Here is a 22853-nt window from a genome sequence, read left to right on the forward strand (position 1 = left end):
ACAGGCTTCCTAAAAAACCGCACCTACCAAATCCACAATGATGGAACCTTCTCCCATACTTGGAGCCACCCCTTGGAGCAACTTAACGGGCTAACTTATCCAATCAATTCCACCGGAGTCATCCTGGTCCGCTGCCTCACTTTCGAAGACCATACCAATGCCCAAGTCAAAAAATGCTTTTCCACCCTTTGGAAACTCCGTACTATCAAACATTACTTCGACTTCCCCTCCTTCAGATTGCTGGTCCAATCCCTAATTTTAAGCACCCTGGATTACTGTAACATCATATATTTGGGTTCTTACAAGAAAACCATTAAACGCCTGAAAATCATTCAGAACACCACCGTCTGCCTCATCTATGGCCTCAAAAAGTCAGACCATATTAGCCCTTTCTACAGAAAACTTCATTGGTTACCAATAGAAGCAAGGGTCATCTTCAAATTCGCCTGCCTCTGCTTCAAAACCTTAACTGGTTCATCCCCGATATACCTGTCATGCCACTTTGTGTTTCCAGGCACCAACCGCACACGCAATGCCCACCTGTTTGCCTACCCCTCTCCAAAGGGATGTATCTACAAAAGATTCCTTGACAAAACTCTCTTATTCCAAGCTGGCAGATGGAATGATTGCCTGACCACCCTCATTTCATATGCTCTATCCTACCTATCCTTCAGGAAATTTCTCAAATCATACCTCTTTAATAAATTTCTCTAACCCCTTCCCTCCCGGCCAAACTACCGAACACTAACCATCTCTCCTCCTTTCCCTGTCCCTCCTTATAATTGAATACTGGTTACCAATACACATGACAATTACTCTCTGTATCTTTGCTGTATATGTACAGTCTCTTCCCCTGTAAAACGCTTTGAACTGTTTGTGGTATAGCGGTATACAAAAATAAAGTTATTATTATTATTATTCCACACATCTACTACCCTTTCTCCTGGTCCTATCACCTCTTAGCTTCATTCTATGCCCTCTCATTCTGGAGTTTTCCTTACTTTTGTGCTGTACTGCTGTTTTGATGCATTGTTTTTTTGTTATAAATAAACAACGCCAATCTATTTATATCTTTTTGAAGGTGCAGTCTCCAAAATTACACACAGTATTCCAAATGGGACCTCTTAACTTCATCCTATGCCCTCTCATTCTGGAGTTTTCCTTCATTTGAAAAAGAATCACCTCCTGCACATTAATGCCTCAGAAATATTTAAACATCTCTATCATATCCCCCTCTCCTGTATTCCAGAATATACATATTGAGGTCTATAAGTTTGTCCCCATACGCTTTATAATGAAGATCGCTAACCATTTTTGTTGTGGCCCTCTGGTCCAACTCCATCCTATTTATATCTGTTTGAAGATGCAGTCTCCAAAATTACACACAGTATTCCAAATGGGGCCTCACCAGAGACTTATATAACAGCACTATTACCTCCTTTTTCCTACTGACCATTCCTTTCCTGATGCACCCGAGCATCCTCCTGGCTTTAACTGTCACCTTTTCTACCTGTTTTACCACCTTAAGGTCATCAGACACAATTACCCCCAAGTCCCGCTTTTCTTTCATATACAGAAGTACTTTGCCCCCTATACTATACCATTTTCTTGGATTTTTGCAGCCCAAGTGCATGACCCTGTATTTTTTTAGAATTAAATCTTAGTTGTCAATTACTGGACCATTCTTCAGGCTTCGTTAAATCCCATCTCATCCACATCTTCTGGCATTACAGAGTTTGGTATCATCCATAAAAATACAAAGTTTACCAGACAGTCCATCTGAAATATCACACACAAAGATGTTAAAAAGATCTGGCCCAAGGACATATCCATGTGGCACTCCACTAACATCCTTTTCGTCAGAGCAAACTCCATATACCACTATCCTCTGTCTCCTTCCACTTAATCAGATTTTAATCCAATCCATCACTTTAGGGCCCATACGAAGTGAACTCAAGTTTATTTATCAACCGCCTATGTGACACCATGTCAAAGGCTTTGCTAAAATCCAAGTACACCACATCTAGCGCCCCTCCCATTCTGACCCAGTTAAAGAAATCAATCAGATTTGTATGACAGGATCTGCCTCTCATAAAACCATGCTGTCTTGGGTCCTGCAATCTATTCAGTTCTAGAAATCGCACTATCATTTGCTTAAGAAGTGTTTCCATTAGTTTATTCACTATCAAGGTCAGACTAACCGGTTTGTAATTCCTAACCTCCTACTTACTTCCACTCCAGACTCTAAAGAAACATTGAAAAGGTGAGAAAACAGCACCCATCTAGGTACACCCAAAATCAGCTGGTTGGCAGCATTTTGAGCCACTTGCAGACTTTGTAAAAGTTTGTAAAAGTTGTCCAGCCCATTTTAGCATATAACCCATTACAATAATCCCAAATAGGAAGGATGGAGGCTTGAACCACTATACAAAATGCCTCTGCTTCCAGCGTTGGATGTAAACAAGACCCACTCAAGGTATGAACCAGGTGAGGCACTAGCTCAAAGTGTCAAAGCTCAAAGGCACCAAAAGCCTTTCTCACTAGTTCAGCTTTCACAATGGTGAGAGCATTTCTTGTTCTCACTACTGTGCTCTCTTTTCTATATGGCCATCTGCACTGTGAAAACATCAGGATTACTTCCTTTTCTTACATTTATACCTGGGGTGTGGTGCCAGAAGCCAAGTATGGAGGAGAGTACAACAGTGAGAGCATAGTAAAATGCTCTTGACACTGTAAATGAGCAGGTAGAGATGATGCTGGTGGAAGGGGGGGGGGGGCACCAAAGCAGATCAGGGGTAGGAAAGCACCAATGCAGACAGGGGGCAGAGCAATAGCTGGCTCAGGGTTCTACAATCTCTTGATTCAGCACTGGAAATATTCTCAGTTTTCCAAACATGCATTATACTGTTTGAACTACCTGATTTTCTCTTGACCACTAACATCCATTCCCAAATCTCCACTAAGCTACTATGCCAAGTATCTTTCCTTGCAGGAATTCCTGTAAGCCATTCTCTTTCTTAGCTCAATCCCAGTCATTAGGATCTCTATTTTTATAAAATGTAGTACTGACTTGTTCTCTATTACACTAATCCTCATTTTCTCAAAGAATGGTATATAATACAAATTCATAAGTAAGTACATAGGGCTAGGTTTAGGAAATGGTGGTCAAATCTCGGTATCAAATAAAATCTGCACCTAATGCTATTCTATAATGGTCATTCAAAGATGAGTGTCCTTTATAGAATTAGCATTGAATGTCAATTTTGGCACCCCAATGTGGGCATCAGGACTTACACATGTTAAAAAAATCCAGGTGTAATTCTTGGCACTCATTTTGGGCGCACATCTCCAGCTCTGCATGCAAAATTTAGGAACGCTCCTGACCTGTCCATGCACCATGGTCACGCCCACTTTTGGGTTATGCACATATGGGATTTGGGCACATATTGTTATAGAATAGCATATAGCACCCATTTCCAAACTGGTGTCAATTAGTGTTGATTTACACCTAATTATTGACACTAATTGGCTCCTAACCAATTTAATTGGGTGCACATCTTAAATATGTACCCAAAATATCGGTGCTCAAAATTGGGTAGAATCTGGGGGATACTGTATACAGTATGGTTGCTTATTTTGGGTATATAATTTATCTATTATCTTTCTATCTATATTCAACTCTTTATGATTTTTTTAAATAAATCTTTATTAATTTTCAATTCGAGAACTGTGCATTAAATATATACATATAATTAACATCATAGACAGAACTTAGAATCAATCAATGAATACAACAAAATATATTACCCCTCTCCATAGATGTGCAAATCAAATAGGAAATAAAGGCATAATCCAATTAATCAGAGTTAATAAAATTCATCAATGGACCCCATGTTAATTTAAATAGTTTATTATGACACGATATTTCTGAATTCATTTTTTCATATCTATAACATAAACATAAAGTTTCCCAACAAAAGGAAAAATTAAGTCAGTCCCAATTTTTCCAATTCTTGGTAATCATTTGCATGGCTATCCCAGTCATAATGATAAAGATTCTGCTTTTATACCTTTCTAAGGGAGGTTTAGTTGACAACAATGTCCCACAGATTATCACCTCATTGGGCAATGGAATCGAAGATTCCAGTATCAAATTAATTTGTCCCCATATTGATTTCCAAAAATTGAGTATCAAGGAACAATAGAACAAGATATCCCTATTTCAAGATGATAGTGCCAGCATTTATTAAACTTTGAACTGTCCAACTTTTGTAAACGAATTGGTTTATTTAAATATTCAGATATTAATTTGTACCACTTGGCTGCCTGATGCCCTTGGAAATCTGTCTCTTTATGATTTTTTATATAGCTTTGCATTTACTGTACCACTAACATTTATCGTTTATTGCGCTATATAGTTAATACACATGCTTTTCAACAGAAAATGAAGCCAAACCCAAGAATCTTCACTGCCTCTTCAACGGTATTGACAAGCTAGCATGCCATTGGGAAGTGAGAAAAGAAGTTACCGATTCAGTTTTGTTCATGCTTTATTACAAAGAGGGCCCCTCAGAAATGTAAGTAGCTAAATCTCAGAGCATCATATGTCTTCTACTGGAACATAGTAACATAGTAAATGATGGCAAAGACCTGATTGGTCCATCCAGTCTGCCCTGTAATCACATTCAATACAATTTCATGATTAAATTAAAATGTCTTTTTTCTTTGTTATTTCTGGGCCATAGACCTTTTTTTTTAAGTTCAAAACTTTTATTAAGTTTTGAATAAGGCAAATACAGAACAAAAGAAAACAATCTTCAGAAGATACAAATCACAGTGTATAAGAATAGTAATGGATTGATGTAAATGTACACATGAGTATGAATCTAACACAATAAACCTAACTGAGTTTGACATGTTCAATCTCATCAGTAGCAAGTGATTATGCTCATTCATATTCTAATTAGCGATCCTCTGTGTTCATCCCATGCTTTTTTGAATTCCATCACAGTTTTCCTCTCCACCACCTTATTTTTGGAATTTTGTGAATTGTTATTGTTACTACATATATTATTTGTTGAGAGACTTTTAAATACCTATATGGCATAAATGCATGAGTCGAGTCTCTTTCATTTGAAAGAAAGCTCTGGAATGAGAGGGCATAGGATGAAGTTAAGAAGTGATAGGTTCCAGAGTAATCTGAGGAAATACTTTTCTACGGAAAGGGTGGTAGATGCATGGAACAATCTCCTGAAAGAGGTGGTGGAAACAGAGACTGTGTCTGAATTCAAGATGGCCTAGGATAGGCACGTGGGATCTCTCGGAGAGAGAAAGAGATAATGGTTACTGTGGATGGGCAGACTATATGGACCATTTGACCTTTATCTGCCGTCATGTTTTTATGTTTCTATCTATAGTACCTGAAGATTGGAGGGTGGCCAATGTTATGCCAATTTTTAAAAAGTATTCCAGGGGAGATATGGGAAATTACAGACAGTAAGCCTGACTTCAGTGCTGGGCAAAATGGTGGAAACAATTATAAAAAATAAAATTGTGGAACATGTAGACAAACATGATTTAATGAGACAGGGTCAGCATGGGTTCAGCCACGGAAGATCTTGGCTCACCAATTTGCTTGACTTCTTTGAAGGTGTAAATAAACATGTGGATAAAGGTGAGTCAGTTAATGTAGTGTATCTAGATTTTTGGAAAGCTTTTGATAAAGTTCCTCATGAGAGGCTCCTGAAAAAAATTAGAGTCATGGGATAGGTAGCAAAATTCAGTTGTGGATTAGGAATTGTTTATCAGATAGAAAACAGAGGGTAGGATTAAATGGTCATTTTTCTCAATGGAGGAGAGTAAACAGTGGAGTGCCGCAGGAATCTGTACTGGGACCAGTGCTATTTAACTTATTTATAAATGATCTGGAAATTGGAACGACGAGTAAGGTGATTCAATTTGCAGATGACACTAAACTGTTCAAAGTTGGAAGACTGGACATCCAAATGGCAGATGAAATTTAATGTGGACAAATGCAAAGTGATGCACATTGGGAAGAATAGCCCAAATCAGTTATATGATGCTAGGGTCCACCTGTGGGGTTAGTGCCCAATAAAAGGATTTGGGTGTCATCGTAGACAATACCATGAAACCTTCTGCCCAATGTGTGGTAGTAACCAAAAGAGCAAACAGGATGCTAGGAATTATTAAAAAGGGATGGTTAACAAGACTAAGAATGTTATAATGTCCTTGTATAGATCCATGGTGTGACCTCATCTGGAGTATTCAATTCTGTTCTCCTTATCTCAAGAAAGATATAACGGAACTAGAAAAGGTTGAAAGAAGAGTGACCAAGATGATAAAGGGTATGGAACTCCTCTCGTATGAGGATAGACTAAAAATGTTAGGGCTCTTCAGCTTGGAAAAGAGATAGTTGATGGGGAGATATGATTGAAATCTACAAAATCCTGAGTGGAATAGAATGGGTGCAAGTGAATCAATTTTTCACTACGTCAAAAATTACAAAGACAAAGTTACAGGGAAATACTTTTAAAACCAATGGGAGAAAATATTTTTTCACTCAGAATAGTTAAGCTCTGGAACGCATTGCCAGAGGTTGTGGTATGACCAGATAACATAGCTGGTTTTAAGAAAGGTTTGGACAATTTCCTGGAGGAAAAGTCCATAGTCTGTTATTGAGAAAGACATGGGGGAAACCAATGCTTGCCCTGGATCGGTATCATGGAATGTTGCTACTCCTTAGGTTTTGGCCAGATACTAGGGACCTGGATTGGCCACTGTGAGAACGAGCTACTGGGCTTGATGGAACATTGGCCTAACTCAGTAAGGCTATTCTTATGTTTTGATCTGCCAGTTAAAGCCAGTGGCACTGTCCAGTTAAGTACTGCTGAATATTAGCAGCCAACCCACTCAATGTGGTTTAAGTGGGCAGTAGTATCTCCTACCCCGTTAAATCCTTTTGAATATCGAGCCCTCTGTCTTTAGTGCAATAGTGAATTTTGTAAACAAAGTTTTTAGATGAATATCAATGGAAAGATGGTTCCAATGAATGGGGGCAGCTACATGAAAGCAAGAATGCTGGGAATGATCTAGACTAACATGTGATGGAATGGATAAGAAGTTTTGTTTGGAGGACCAAATGGACTTGATGGGCAATCGTGAAGAGTTTAAAATAAATACAACAAGACGCAGGGATCTAGTGTTCCTCTCTGAGGAGAAAAGAGGAGTAATTTTCACATTTTTTTCTTTCTATGGAAAAGCTTCACAGAGGTATTCTTTACCGTATTTTCACGCATATAACGTGCGCGTTATACGTGTTTTTACAAACCGTGCATAACCTTGTGCGGTATACGCGTAAGCGCGTTGTACAAAATTTTTTTTACATAGTTCCCCCCCGACGTCCGATTCACCCCCCCCGCAGGACCACTCGCACCCCCACCCCGAAGGACCGCTCGCACGCACCCGCACCCGCACCCCAAAGGACCGCTCGCACGCTTTCCCACCCGCATCCCCACCCTGAAGGACCGCTCACACGCACTCCCGCCCTCTTGCCCCAGCCAACCGCGGCACCCCCGACACGATCGGGGCAAGAGGGAGCTCAAGCCCTCTTGCCCCAGCCAACCGCGGCACCCCCGTCACGATCGGGGCAAGAGGGAGCTCAAGCCCTCTTGCCCCCCCCATGATCGGGGCAAAAGGGAGCCCAAGTCCTCTTGCCCAGCCGACTCCCCAACTCCCCGACAGTATCGGGCCAGGAGGGAGCCCAAACCCTCCTGGCCATGGCGACCCCCTACCCCCACCCCGCACTACATTACGGGCAGGAGGGATCCCAGGCCCTCCTGCCCTCAACACAAACCCCCTCCCCCCAACGACTGCCCCCCCAAGAACCTCCGACCGCCCCCCCAGCCGACCCATGACCCCCCTGGCCGACCCCCATGACACCCCCACCCCCCTTCCCCGTACCTTTGTGTAGTTGGCCGGACAGACAGGAGCCAAACCCGCCTGTCCGGCAGGCAGCCAACGACGGAATGAGGCCGGATTGGCCCATCCGTCCCAAAGCTCCGCCTACTGGTGGGGCCTAAGGTGCCTGGGCCAATCAGAATAGGCCCGGGAGCCTTAGGTGACCCACTGTTCCCTCTAAGCTGAGCAGGAGTCCTCCACCCACAGTCTCACCAATAGAGGGTGCTGTTTTACTGTCACATTTTTCAATTGTGAGGGACAGGCAAGTTCTGCAGGACTCCAGGGAACATACCTGTCCTTAGCGACTGAAAATATTCCACCCCCTAGTGGTAGCAATGCAGCTGGAGGACACCTGCTCAGCTTAGAGGGAACACTTTAGGTCCCTCCTGGGGGCGGGGCCTTGGGCACATGGTCGGGTTGGGCCCATGTGCCTCAGGCCCCGCCCCCAGGAGGGACCTAAGTCTCCCAGGCCTATTCTGATTGGCCCAGGCGCCTTAGGCCCCACCAGTAGGCGGAGCTTTGGGACGGATGGGCCAATCCGACCTCATTCCGTCGTTGGCTGCCTGCCGGACAGGCGGGTTTGGCTCCCGTCTGTCCGGCCAACTACACAAAGGTACGGGAAAGGGGGGTGGGGATGTCGTGGGGGTCGGCCAGGGGGGTCGCGGGTCAGCTGGGGGGGCGGTCAGAGGTTCTTGGGCGGGCGGTCGTTGGGGGAAGGGGGTTTGCGTCGAGGGCAGGAGGGCCTGGAATCCCTCCTGCCCGTAATGTAGTGCGGGGTGGGGGTCGCCATGGCCAGGAGGGTTTGGGCTCCCTCCTGGCCCGATATTGTCGGGGAGTTGGGGAGTCGGCGGGGCAAGAGGGCTTGGGCTCCTTTTTGCCCCGATCGTGTCGGGGGGAGCAAGAGGGCTTGAGCTCCCTCTTGCCCCGATCGTGTCGGGGGTGCTGCGGTTGGCTGGGGCAAGAGGGCTTGAGCTCCCTCTTGCCCCTATCGTGTCGGGGAGTCGGGGAGTCGGCGGGGCAAGAGGGCTTGACGTTAGAGAAAGGGCGAACCGCTGGAAGAGGAAGCAGCGCAGGCGTAGGGCTCACGGAAGGGCCGGGACCGCCAAGAGAAAGCAGCAGGACACAGGTAGGAGCTTCTACATGATGGGGGGGTCGGGAGGCTGTGGGGGTGTGAGCGGTCCTTCAGGATGGGGGTGCGGGTGCGGGTGCGGGTGGGAGTGCGTGCGAGCGGTCCTTCGGGGTGGGGGTGCGAGCAGTCCTGCGTTGGGGTGAATCGGACGTCGGGGGGGGCATCAGATTTTCAGGGTGGGGACAGGACTTCAAGGGAGAGAGGAGAGTCGGGGCGGGCGAAAGGAGAGTCGGGGTGGCCAGAGGAGAGTCGGGGCATGCGAAAGGAGAGTCGGGCAGCATGCGCGGTATATGGGTGTGCGCGGTATATAAAAATTTCTGTACATAAATTTGTGTTTTCCGCGCGCTATACCTGTGTGCGCGTTTTACACGGGTGCGCATTATCTACATGAAAATACGGTAGTTGGAGTTGATAGAGCTGGGAGGCTCTGAGATCACAAAACAAGAGTTACAGTAGTCTAGCCAAGAGAGTGAAGGAATAGGCAGATGACTTTGGGGCTAAGAGGAGAGCAAGCTGTATGGACTTGTGGAAGGGTGTAGTTGGCAAGCTAATAAACAAAATGCATGTTTTCTGATGCTCTCACGTATATCAAATATACTTTTTACTTTTTTTTTCTTACTTTTTTTATACCCAGGGAGAAGGAGTGTCATCCTCACCACAAGATAGAACCTGGCGTTCCCTACATCTTTAGCAGTTGTGAGATAAATATCACCAGTCGAAGCATGCACAGCCAATATGTGATCACAGTGAGGCCAGAACTGAAAACAAAGAATATTACACCATGTATGAACAGTAAGTATTGGTAGAACATCATCCATTTCACATTTCAGCCATGTACCATGGACTAGCAAAGTGAAACATGATTTTGTCTCTGCATTTGAGCTCTCAGAATGTCTGTTTAGTAGTAACTTGATAGATCTAGGGCAGTTAATGTATGACAGGATCTGAGTGGCCCAAAAAATGGCATATAGTGACATTTGGATGTTTTGTTTGCTAAAATGTCAAAACTGAAATTTTCAAAACACATTTTTAGAAGGCTTTATATGCTGTGTGTCTGCAGTGTGTCTAAATTTTAAGGGGGCATGTTTTGGGTGGGATTAGGGTGGGCTTATGATTTGGATTTTTTTCTGCAGAAAATATCTATTGCAAAACTTGGACGTTTCATGCTAGATCTGTTTCAATAACAAATAAGTGTCAGAAAGGTGGCCAAACTAATCAGATGATCATTGGATGCATGAAAGCATGCTCCACCTTTACTCCCCAGTAGTCACTGACCCACTCCAAACTACTAAAGATGTGAATGAACAGTACATACCAGCCTCTATGACAGCTTCAGATGTTATAGCCAGTCCTATTAGAGCAGCAAGCAGGTCTCTGGAGTAGCCTGGTGGTCGGTGCAGTAGACTGCAGAGAAGGAGACCCAGGTCAATGACCCACTCTAACTAGTACACTTGTGGTGGAAAGTGTGAGCCTTCCAAAACTCACCCAAAACCTGCTCTACTGCCATATAAGTGACACCTGAAGGTATAAGGGCTATTGGGGTAGTATACAATTGGGCACAGTAGGTTGTAAATGAGTTTTGGGATACATAGACAAAACTGCATAGATAATTGTGGGCAATCACGCACAGGATGTCAGCGTGCTGGATTCAAACACTATTTTAAAGTGGTCTGAAGGGTTGTGGGGGGGGGACACACTTTACTTAGAACTGTTTGCGCTCCCATTGTGGGGGTATTGGAGGAAACCCCCCATTATAGAGGCTAGACCATATTACCACTGCCCACTTCTGGAATTCTCTCATGCGTTCTAGTTCAGCCACTTCCTCCAGAGAATCTGACAGTGGAAAATATGGACCCTGGTGAATATCGACTTTCCTGGAAGAGCCAGCAACTGGGTTTTACTGATATATCTCAACAATATCAAGTGCAGTATTGCAAAGTAGAGGGAAAGCAAAAATACAAAAATGAGGTATGTTTTATCTATTCTATTTATATTTATTTATTCCTTTGCATGTACATATGCATGGAGCAAGCTGCCCAAATCCCTACGGCAGGCTCTGTCTCTGGCAGTGTTCAAAGCCCAGTTAAAAGCTTACCTCTTTGAGAGTGCTTTTGACTCCTATATCCTCTCAGCTTGGGTTCTGCATCTCTATCCCTATCTCTATACAGTATGTCATATCTGTCTGCCTAAGTTAGATTGTAAGCTCTTCTGAGCAGGGATTGTCTATAAATGTCAAAATGTACAGTGCTGTGTATGCCTTTCAGTGCTATATAAGTGATAAATAGTAAAAATCTGTTGGTTGGAAAAATAACAGCATGTGGGGTAACACATTAAGGTGGGAATTCATCAATATGTGTTACTGTTAAGATGGGTTGTACTGTTTTAGCACCAGCAGCTGCCTGAAAAGGAAAGGTTTAAGTGACGTGGTAATTAGTTCAGTGATATACCTTAACTGTGTGCCTTTTATCTATAGGAAATTTGTGTTTCTATGCATATTGTGTCTGATCAAATTTGCTAAGTGTTGCAGATGTTGCCTAGCATTGCTATATGTATACCCATATATTTATGCAATACTGGACCTACTACTTACCAATGGAGAAAGTGTCACAGAGGTTTCGGTGGGCGACACATTGGCCTCCAGTGACCACAACATGGTATGGTTCAATCTTAGGAAAGGTTTCACTAAATCTACCACACTGACCAAGGTCCTCCAATTCAAGGATACAAACTTCAAAGAAATGGGAGACTTCGTTCACCAGGCGCTACAAGGACAAGCAGAAACCGATAGTGTGGAAGAAATGTGGTCGACTTTGAAAACCACCATACAGTAAACGGTAAGTAAGTAACGGTTAGTAAGTAAACGGCGAAGGAACAATAAGCCAAAGTGGTTCACTGCGGAGATCTCAGCCCTTATCAAGGAGAAGAAAAAAGCATTCATCTCTTACAAACAATCAGGGAAACAGGTCTCTAGAGCAGACTACTTGACCAAATCAAAAGCCGTCAAAACGGCAGTCAGGGAGGCTAAGTTTCACATGGAGGAGTCTTTGGCAAAAAACATCAAGAAGGGAGATAAATCCTTCTTTAGGTATATCAGTATATCAGTGACAGAAGTAAAAACTAAGGTGGGATTGTACGTCTTAGGAAACCAGATGGAGACTATGTGGAAAAGGATTCGGAAAAAGCCCAACTATTAAATGAATACTTCAGCTCAGTCTTCACCCGAGAAGCGCCGGGACTTGGCCCTCAGCTACAGACAAGAGTTGACTCAGTTGACCCGTTTAGTAACTTCGAGTTTACGCCCAGCAGTGTCTACAGTGAGCTATCAAGGCTCAAGGTTAACAAGGCAATGGGGCCTGACAACCTACACCCCAGGGTGCTAAGGGAGCTGTGTGATGTCCTGGCGGAGCCACTGTCCAAGCTCTTCAACCTCTCCCTTAGGAAAGGCAACGTCCCGTTGGACTGGAGGATGGATAACGTCATTCCACTCCACAAGAAAGGCTCCAAGATGGAGACAGCAAACTACAGACCAGTGAGTCTAACATCGATAGTGAGCAAACTAATGGAAACTCTAATAAAACACCAATTGGATAAGATCCTGGATGAGGAGAATCTACGGGATCCCCGTCAACATGGATTTACAAAAGGGAGATCGTGCCAATCTAACCTGATCAGCTTCTTTGACTGGGTGACGGGGAAGCTAGATATTGGGGAGTCCCTGGACATCGTGTACCTGGACTTTAGCAAAGCATTCGATAGCGTACCACACCGCAGGTTGCTGAGCAAGATGAGTTCTATAGGATTAGGTGACACATTGACGAAATGGGTTGGGAACTGGCTTGGAGGTAGGCTTCAAAAGGTGGTGGTGAAAGGCACACCCTCTGAAATGATGGAGGTGATCAGTGGAGTGCCCCAAGGCTCGGTCTTGGGCCCGATCCTATTCAATATCTTCATAAGTGACTTGGCAGAAGGGCTTCGGGGTAAAATAACATTATTCGCCGATGACGCCAAACTAAGTAATGTAGTGGGCAAATGCACAATAGATGATGTTTCAATGCCTGACAACATGATGCACGACCTACTCCTACTGGAGCGCTGGTCTAGGTCCTGGCAACTCAACTTTAATGCCAAAAAATGCAAAGTTATGCACCTGGGCAACCAAAATCCATGCAAGACTTACACCCTAAATGGAGAGATCCTAACAAGAACTGAAGCAGAACGTGACCTAGGGATGATCGTCAGTGAGGACATGAAGGCTGCCAATCAAGTGGAGCAAGCTTCATCCAAAGCAAGACAAGTCATAGGTTGCATACGCAGAGGTTTCGTCAGCCGAAAGCCGGAAGTCATTATGCCGCTGTATAGATCCATGGTGAGGCCCCATCTGGAATACTGTGTGCAATTCTGGAGGCCGCATTATCGCAAGGATGTGCTGAGACTGGAGTCGGTTCAGAGAATGGCCACCCGGATGGTCTCGGGACTCAAGGATCTCCCATACGAGGAACGGCTAAACAAATTGCAGCTATACTCACTCGAGGAGCGCAGAGAGAGGGGGGACATGATCGAGACGTTCAAGTATCTCTCGGGCCGCATAGAGATGGAGGAAGATATCTTCCTTTTCAAGGGTCCCACGACAACAAGAGGGCATCCGTGGAAAATTAGGGGAGGGAAACTACGAGCTGACACCAGGAAATTCTTTTTCACAGAAAGGGTGGTTGATTGCTGGAATAGTCTTCCAATGCATGTGATCGAGGCCAGCAGCATGCCTGATTTTAAGGCCAAATGGGATCGTCACATGGGATCTATTCACAGGGCGAAGGTAGGGGAGGGATCTATTCATAGGGTGAAGGTAGGGGAGGGACATTAAGGTGGGCAGACTAGATGGGCCTTGGCCCTTATCTGCCGTCTATTTCTATGTTTCTATGTTTCTAGTCCTTAGCATTATTGTATGCCCACATTTTATTTTTCTATGAAATGCTAAAATTCTGAAAAAAAGCAATGTTTGCATCACTTGGTCTGGCTTATCTAAGCGAGTAAGCAAACAGAAAGTTTGTTGACTGGCTTTGTAATTCAGTGCTTTTCTCCTAGACCAGACATGGGCAACTCCTGTCCTTGAGGGTCGGAATTCAATTGGGTTTTCAGGATTTCCCCAATGAATATGCATTGAAAGCAGGGAATGCAAATAGATCTCATGAATATTCATTGGGAAATCCTGAAAACCCGATTAGATTCCAGCCCTCGAGGACCCGAGTTGCCCATGTCTGCCCTAGACACACGAGAGCCATATAACTTAGGACTAATTACCTATAATTAGTTAATAACACTAATTACTACCCCTATATACTTTGAACAGAATTATTTTCTAAATCTGCCCTTAGATGCTCTGGAATAATGATGATTGTACAAATATGTCCAATCAAATGTCATTTATTAAAAATAACAGAGTACTCTTGTTTCAAAAGGTATTTGTACAATGGAGACACATTGAAGTCAGAAGTGTAAATGCATCTTTCTGAGAAACTGTCTCATATGCCGTCCTTTATACCTAGTATGATGACATTTTTCTACCTTCAAATATTTGGTCAAACATACTTGATACCATATAAGGCCCTTGCATGCATATTGGAGGAGTGTTTTCCCCCTTACAAAAGAATTTCTAAAAGTTACATTCTGATCCTAACTTAAATCGATAATAAAAGAAATACAGAAGAAAACAGTTCTAATATTGCAATATACTTACAAAGAAAAAATATTCATGCATACAGCCTGAAATTATCCTTCTTCTATGTTCCTAAAATCCAAACTGCGTCTCTCACATGCTACTGCTCGATCTAACAACATGCAGTGAAAAGTCCTTTGTTTCACAGTGCAAAGGGGAGTGGCTAACCAACTTTAAAGAAATCTATATTTTCTTATGTCATCTAATACATTTTGAGGTAGCTATATTTTAATATAAGGCATTTGAATGTTCCTACATATTTAAATACTAATTTACATTTCACTAGCTTACTAATATTTAATGCATATATTCATATATGCATTTACACATATATGTCCATATGTATCCAATTAATGTCTCTAACTTTACTCTTCAAAAAGGGCCCCTTGGAATGTGGGTCTCTATAGCAACAAGATCAGAGACCAATCTATGTCTGCCAGTGGGTCTCTGGAGTCCCCCCCACCAGACTAGACTGGACACAAATTGAACAATAGGCCTCTATGAACACTAAGCACATCTGATCTGAATTTTCTCTAACCTTCAGTACAGATCAACAGATCTTGTCAGTTCGCATACCTCAAGATGGATTCCTGCTCTTTTCCTGTTTCTCCTCAGAGAAAGAGCACACGTTTTCTCATATCAATATCTTATATTTTATCCCATATTTGTTTATCTGGGTTCTTTATTCATATTATCCAAATTTGGTTTTTATAGCCATTCATAAATCTTTCTCATCTGCTCTTGGATTAAATCCTTATCTTATATTATATTCTTCATGACTAGTAAAAATCCTTTGAACAATGGTAAGAAAGTTTAGTGGCTGGCTTTTTTTATTTCATGTTCACCCATATCAACGAATAACTGTCCATTTGTAATAGGCTGCCACACCCCAGGCTCACTTGAGCCAAAGAGCCACATCAACCTTTGTCAGAAGCGCAATTCTCTAAACAGCGTAATCGCATAATTGACACATGATTAGCGGCTGTTTTTAAGGCAGCCGCTGACAATGGCAGTATTTAGAGAATCCGGGCCACAGTTCCTCCCACTTCACAGAAACTTGCCTCACTGTTTTGAGCATTGGAACTAAGTGAAGAGCTAAGGAGACTGCTGCATGTGGGAAGGGTTACCTATGTCAGAATTTTACACTAAAGTGCTGAGCTCTGGGAGAGCAGTACCATCCTGACACCATCGGATAATGTCACCTACTTGTGTTCCTTTATCAATCCTGCTGTCTAAGGAAAACACATTACAGGTAAATAGCCCTGCTCTTTTTCAATCTAATCCAATCAGAAGTCTTATATTCTGCTATTTTTCAATTGAGATTCAGAGCAGATTAAATCAAGAATCCTACATTAAGGGGAGCACATATACTTAAAAATTATTGCACAAAGATAAAATATCAAGAATAACATTTATCAAAAAAGCGTCTTTAAAACTTTAGTAAAATAATATATGAATTTAGGCTTCTTATTTCTAAAGGAAGTCTGCTCCACATCTGAACTGCCTAATGAGAAAATGATTGTACCTGTAGACTCTTCATAATTACTCTAACAACAATTGTAAACTGAAGTTTAAAGCTTTAATTATTCCGTGTAGTAATAATATGCCCCCCTCCCTTTTTATGAAGCCGCGTTAGCGTTTTATATCACTAGCCACAGCGATAAATGTTCTGATGTTCATAGGAATTCTATGAGCAATGGAACTTTTACAGCCACGGCCAGAAAAAAAAAAAAATTAAAAAAATGCTAACACAGCTTCATAAAATGGGGAGGGGGAGGGGGGTTGGAAATTGGCTGGAATACATAGAAGATATGTTAATTGTTTTGGAGCAATACCCTATAAAACCTTATGTATTAGACATGATACTGCATGTGAATAATATTAATCTTTAGTTTTGTAGTAGCTTTGTTGTATACTGGGATGTTATTTGAGTTAGTGTTTTCTTGTAATCAGCTCTTTTTGAATCAAGTTTATATTGTACTGGAATTAACTGCCTGTTTTATTTCTGTCTTTCTGCATCTTGACCTTCACTTTCTCTCTGTTCCTCCATCCCTCACGCCTTTCAATTGTACTTTATTTTTCTCCCTCATCTGACTCACCTCCTTCCTTTTTTCTTTCACTTGCAAACTTACCCCTCCATCCCCATCCTTTTCTCATCCTACTTCGCCTTTCAGCTCTCTCCTGCCTGCCAATGGATTAATATCACCAAAGGCCCAAAAGAAGTGTTTCTTAACGTGAATTCACAGCTGGATCCAGTGACTCAGTATGTTGCCAAGGTGCGGGCACACACAATGACAGATAATCCTAACAACTGTTATAATGGGCCATGGAGCAAGTGGAGTGAGGAATATCAGTGGGAGACTGATAAAGGTAAAACACTATGATCCCCATTCTCAACTTCCTCCAACCTTCACCACCTCACCATTCAGAGGATACAAACAAATTATGTAACAGCCTCAGGGCTGGGAGGTTGCAAACCAGATATGCAATGTAAGACAGGGGGCTAGGGTTACCAGATGGCTCCAGAAAAAGGAGGACAAATTGAGGCATGAAAGCAATGGAAGTGAAACCTGGATGTCTCAGTCCGTCCTCCTTTTTCTGGAGCCATATGGTAACCCTAGACAGGTCAAAACTCTAGGCTCCTCTCTTAGGGCACATGAATGGAGGGAGAGATCATTTTCAAGGTCCTGCCTTCTGTCTTCTTTCTCCAGCCATGTCAGTTTGTTTTCACCTCAGACACACTACAAAGTTCACTGTCTAGACCAGTCGATGAATAAAAACTACTACTACTATTAATTATTTCTATAGCACTAACAGATGCACACAGTGCTGCACAGAGTCACAAAGGGCAGCACAAATATGGCATCAGTTTAAGAACTAGCACCAACTACCATATAAGTAGTGGTGCTGAACATATGGATAGTATCCATTTACTTAAGTCTTTTATTCAGCAGGCCTAAAATTAATGTATATACTATCTGGATAGAAGCTCAGTACTGCTTGCTAACTGGATATTTTTCTGGCATACCCTCTCCCTATTTGAAACCTAGCTCCTTCTCACACTGACAGAGTCAAAACATTCAGTCACATTTATGGTCTGATACCATCTATATAAGTTCCTAAAATCTATAATTAATGAAGTTATATATTCATCAGCTGATGATAGACATACTTCTTTGGACTCTTGAGCCAGCAATGCATTGCTGTGATTTCTTCAAAGCACGAAGCCCAACTGAACTGAAATAAAAATAGTCATTGAAACACTGTAGGTATCATATGATACAGTATTATTTGGCATGTTTATAAGGGCTAAGAGCCAAATATCTTCCAAAAATAATAAACTCTTATTTATTTTAACAGGGGTCGCCATACAACACATAACATGCAATTGGAAAAATTGGAATAGATTAAACTACAGTTTTTGGTGGAATTCAGTGTGTCATATTTATAAAATGGAAAGAACATTAGCTATTCAAAAAGGGAATTTTAATAAATTTCAAGATGTGTGGGGGCCATTAACAAATTATTGCAATGAATAAGTATCATTTCCCTGGTTAGTACAAATGAAATAATGGGGAGGGGGTAATTTTTTGAATTTTCATTATTTGCTTTGAATGGAAGGAAAGTCTTTATTATATGGTATATGTGTTATGAGATATTGAAGGGTTTGGAGGGAAAGGGATAAATTATATTTAATATGAAGAATTGTAGAATTTCAAGTGATGTATTTAAGTTAAAATGGCGTTACTTTTTGATGCACTTGATGTAAGTTATAAAAATGAATAAATAATTTTTTATTTTTTTTTAAAGAAACACTTTAGGTTTATCTCAGCTCTTCTGGGGTTTTTTTTTCAGTAGCTTCAAACATTAGACTAGCCAGGTCTTTACAAGGGGCCACTGAAAAGTTCTCAGTTGGGGCAGTCTCCATTCCGTGCTATACATTTAGTCCAGCGATTTTGCACTTTTTTAATTCCATATTTTTCTGATGGAACAAAAAAGTGGAAAATCACCAAGTGGTCATGAACATATGTTTGCATTTGCTTTGTGTTCCCTTACTGCATATTTTGTAGCACAAGCACATATTGAGATGCCGAGCATGCAAAGTAACTAATGATTATACAAAATGAATAAAGCAGCTTGCATTTGACTTCATAGAAACAGAGAAAATGACAGCAGATCTTTAAAGGCCATAGAAAAATAATTCGTAGAAAAATAATACTAACTTTGAACTGATATTATCTTTCCTTTCCATAAGCATTGGGCTGCTACATACAGCCTGATGCTCCCAAGGAACCTCTTAAAGTGGCCAGTGATGTAGGAAACAACCCACTCTCACCCACCTCATCTCCTCCACCAACAATTACCAGCCAACACCCCCCACCCCAGGAATCCCCCAAAGATGAACCTTTCCACACCCAACCCCTCCTATACCTACCTGGGAAGGAACAGAGCCCACTAGCAGTAGTAATGCTAGACTACTACTAGAGTGAGGTGCTAGGCAGTTGCCTAGACTCTACCTGGATTGTGTTTTGCATCAGAGGTATGGTTCTGGGTCAGCCACCAACAGTGTGTAGGAACAGCTGCTGGTAAGCTGAAGAAAAGATGCGTGGGCTAGACAGGACTCGCAAAAACTTTCAGCAGTCATTCAGCTAGCAGCTGTTTGCCCAGCAGGAGCAAGGGAAGATTGCTCCTGCTTGGTTCACCACTGGACCACTAGGGAATTGAAAGGTATGCAGGGGAGGCGGGAGGGACGTAAAAATTGTCATGGTCGGCTGGGACAGGAGGCAGGAGAGATCCCTTCTATCCTGGCCCACCGCGAGACCACCAGGGAATTCAAAAAGTACATGGGGAGTTGGCCGGGACAGGAGGCGGGAGGAATATCCCCTGTTCTGGACCACCAGGTCTTATGGCAGGCCCGGTGGAGGTCTGCAAGGCATTGGGAGGGAGGGAGTGGGTACAACTTAGAGAGGGAGGGGGACAGGGTGCAGAGCCTGGCAGGGCAGGAAGGAAGGGGGGCTGGGTGTAGAGCCTGACAGGGCAGGGGAGGGAGGGGGCTGGATGTAGAGCCAATTATTGACCCCCTTCTGAATATTGACCCCCCCACACACACACTTATATTTGTCAACCCTTTTTCCTCCTTTTTTGGGGGAAAAGGTCTACCTCAGCTTAAAATCAGGTCAGCATATATTCAAGTATATATGGTATATCATCTCCCTTCAGCCTCAGATATTGATTCCCATTGGAATGGAATATGGGCTACCTGGGTAGTACTGCACAAATCATGAGACTCTCCTTAAACTTTTCAAATGAGACTCCATGGGGTGAGAAGGGTTCCTTAAACTTTCCCACTATAGCAAGCCACCACCAGGTTTTGGACCTGATAATTGCCCCAGTCTATGATTCCTTGCTGTTGTTGCAAGTGCCTATAATGTCTAACCTGGGTCATATAGACATGCTTGAATCTATAATTCTTCTTTCAGATATTCAGCTTCAGGCAATAGGCAAAATGAAGGGGCTCTTCTTCAGATTAGATGGTCAGATAGCAGGAGAGACCTAAAAGTCAAGTTTGGCACCAAGAGCACAGCTTAAATCTTCTTTGGCAGTATAACTACTGCCATAGCCCACCCTTTCAGAAAATTCAAGTGCTACCTTGACTTAGGGTTATGTCTGGGAAAACCCAGATATGTCCTCTTTTTAGAGGAGGGCTTTTGAAAACCTGGCAGTTTGTCTGGGTTTTGGAAGACCCTCAAACTTAGGGACATGTGTGGAGGGCCTCTGCACATGTGCAGATGTCACCATGATGATGTCATAAGCATACGCGCATGCACGTGATATCATCATGTCAACCTCTACGCATGTGCAGATGCCCTTCAGACATGGCCCCGAGTTCGGGGAAGAAGACATGAGGTTCATGTGGGGGCGGAATGGGGCGAGGCCATGTGTCCTCTATTTTTAAAGAAGAAATCTGGTAACCCTATCTTGACTTCTATTAGGATCTGGTTCTAGAAACTACCAGACTCCCCTGTCATGGGCCTCTGAGAGTTTACTAGAGCCAGCAGGTCTGAAACTGTAAAAATTCCCTTTGAAGTTCCCTAGCTCAAGCAGGTGCAGAAAGCTCAAAACAGAAACAAACAGTCATAGCACAGCTCAGTGGCGTACCAAGCCCTAGGGGGGTACACAGCCGGCCGTATCCAGAACCTCCCGCGCTGCTCTTCAACGGGACCTGTACCTCAGCATGGCTGCCATACTTATTCCAAAGCAGAGTCAGCAGCCGCGCTGAAGTGCAGGAAGGTCCTGAGAGACTACATCTGCCGCCTCTGCTCTGAAAGATGTAGGTGACATCGGAGGGGGTGGGCTGGCAGCCGCAGTCATCGCGGGACCTTGTCACATCTCCCTGCGTCTGCCGTCACTTACCTCTTCTGGAGCAGAGGCAGCAGAAACAGTCATCGCAGGACCTTGCTGGTTTGGAGGGAGAGAGGAACATAGAAGGGTAGTGGAGGGAGAGAAAGGGTGGTATGGAAGGGTGGTGGAAGGAGAGAAAGGGGGCAGATGCTGATGGAATTGGTGTGCGGGGAAAGGATACTGAAGGGAATTGGGTTGGAGGGAAAGAAAGGGGGCAGATGCTGATGGAAGTGGGGGGGAAGGGAGAGGAGAGAGTGAAATGCCAGACCATGGGGGTATGGGATAGGTAAGGGAAGAAGAGGAGAGGAGAGATGCCAGACCATTGGAGGAGGGAAGGGAAGAAGATGGATGCCAGACCAATGGGAGTGAAGGGAGAAATAGAAGGAGGAGGCATAAAGTTTCTGGAAGGGGAATAGAAGGAGAGAAGATGCCATATAGAAAGGGCAGAGAGAGGGTAGACAGTGGATGAAAGGAAGAGAGTGACAAGAAGATGAGGAAAGCAGAAACCAGAGAAGACAAGGCAGAAAAAAAAATTATATTTATTTATTTTTTTGCTTTAGGAGAGATGCTTCGTTGTTTCTGTGGTGTTACAGAGTCCAGCTTTTTGGTGGTTCAATTTAACCTTTGTCTACGTATTTCTATTTTATCCCCCCTTTTGCAAAACTGTAGAGCATTTTTTTTAAATTTGTAAATCTTTATTAGTTTCAAAAACAAATATAAAGTGCAATAGAATATATGAACAAATGATACAATAATCAGCACTTATATCTACCAAATAATAATATAATTACATATCACCCCCCTCCGCCCCCCACCCTCCCTGGATGTGTAAAATTCACTCAGAAATCAGAGCCTTATACTAGAGATCAATTCTTTACAAACTTTGCTAATGCACCCCAAATCTCTTTAATTTTGTTATAGTGGCCCAATTGTTCCGAGTGCATACGCTGATATTTATAAACTTGGCATAAGGTTTCCCACCAAAAGTAGAAGGGAAGCCAGGGCACGAGGCAGACCTCAGCGGTTTTTGCCTTGCGTTTCTTTTTTCTTTTTTCAGCAGGTTCGGCTGTTGCAGGGCAGGGGCCGGAGATAGCAGGAGAGACAGCGAGGGCAGGAAGCAGGCAGAAAGACCCGGGGTCGCGGCGAGAGTTAGCTCCGCCCCCCCCGTCGCGTCATAGGTCGCATCGGCGCCCGGGCTCCCCTTTAAGTAGAAGGGAAGCCAGGGCACGAGGCAGACCTCAGCGGTTTTTGCCTTGCGTTTCTTTTTTCTTTTTTCAGCAGGTTCGGCTGTTGCAGGGCAGGGGCCGGAGATAGCAGGAGAGACAGCGAGGGCAGGAAGCAGGCAGAAAGACCCGGGGTCGCGGCGAGAGTTAGCTCCGCCCCCCCCGTCGCGTCATAGGTCGCATCGGCGCCCGGGCTCCCCTTTAAGTAGAAGGGAAGCCAGGGCACGAGGCAGACCTCAGCGGTTTTTGCCTTGCGTTTCTTTTTTCTTTTTTCAGCAGGTTCGGCTGTTGCAGGGCAGGGGCCGGAGATAGCAGGAGAGACAGCGAGGGCAGGAAGCAGGCAGAAAGACCCGGGGTCGCGGCGAGAGTTAGCTCCGCCCCCCCGTCGCGTCATAGGTCGCATCGGCGC

General features: G+C 43.5%; 1 protein-coding gene across 1 annotated transcript in view; it reads left to right on the top strand.

Moving 5' to 3' along the window:
- CSF2RB (colony stimulating factor 2 receptor subunit beta) overlaps positions 1 to 22853 on the top strand; it is a 75258-nt gene that overhangs the window by 12276 nt on the left and 40129 nt on the right. Inside the window, exons 4-7 of the mRNA XM_033930026.1 lie at positions 4442 to 4577; positions 9741 to 9898; positions 10917 to 11074; positions 16994 to 17189. Of these exons, the coding sequence (XP_033785917.1) occupies positions 4442 to 4577; positions 9741 to 9898; positions 10917 to 11074; positions 16994 to 17189 (648 nt within the window). The remainder of the gene's footprint in view (positions 1 to 4441; positions 4578 to 9740; positions 9899 to 10916; positions 11075 to 16993; positions 17190 to 22853) is intronic.

Source organism: Geotrypetes seraphini, chromosome 2 (assembly GCF_902459505.1).
Source record: "Geotrypetes seraphini chromosome 2, aGeoSer1.1, whole genome shotgun sequence".
Taxonomy (NCBI): domain Eukaryota; kingdom Metazoa; phylum Chordata; class Amphibia; order Gymnophiona; family Dermophiidae; genus Geotrypetes; species Geotrypetes seraphini.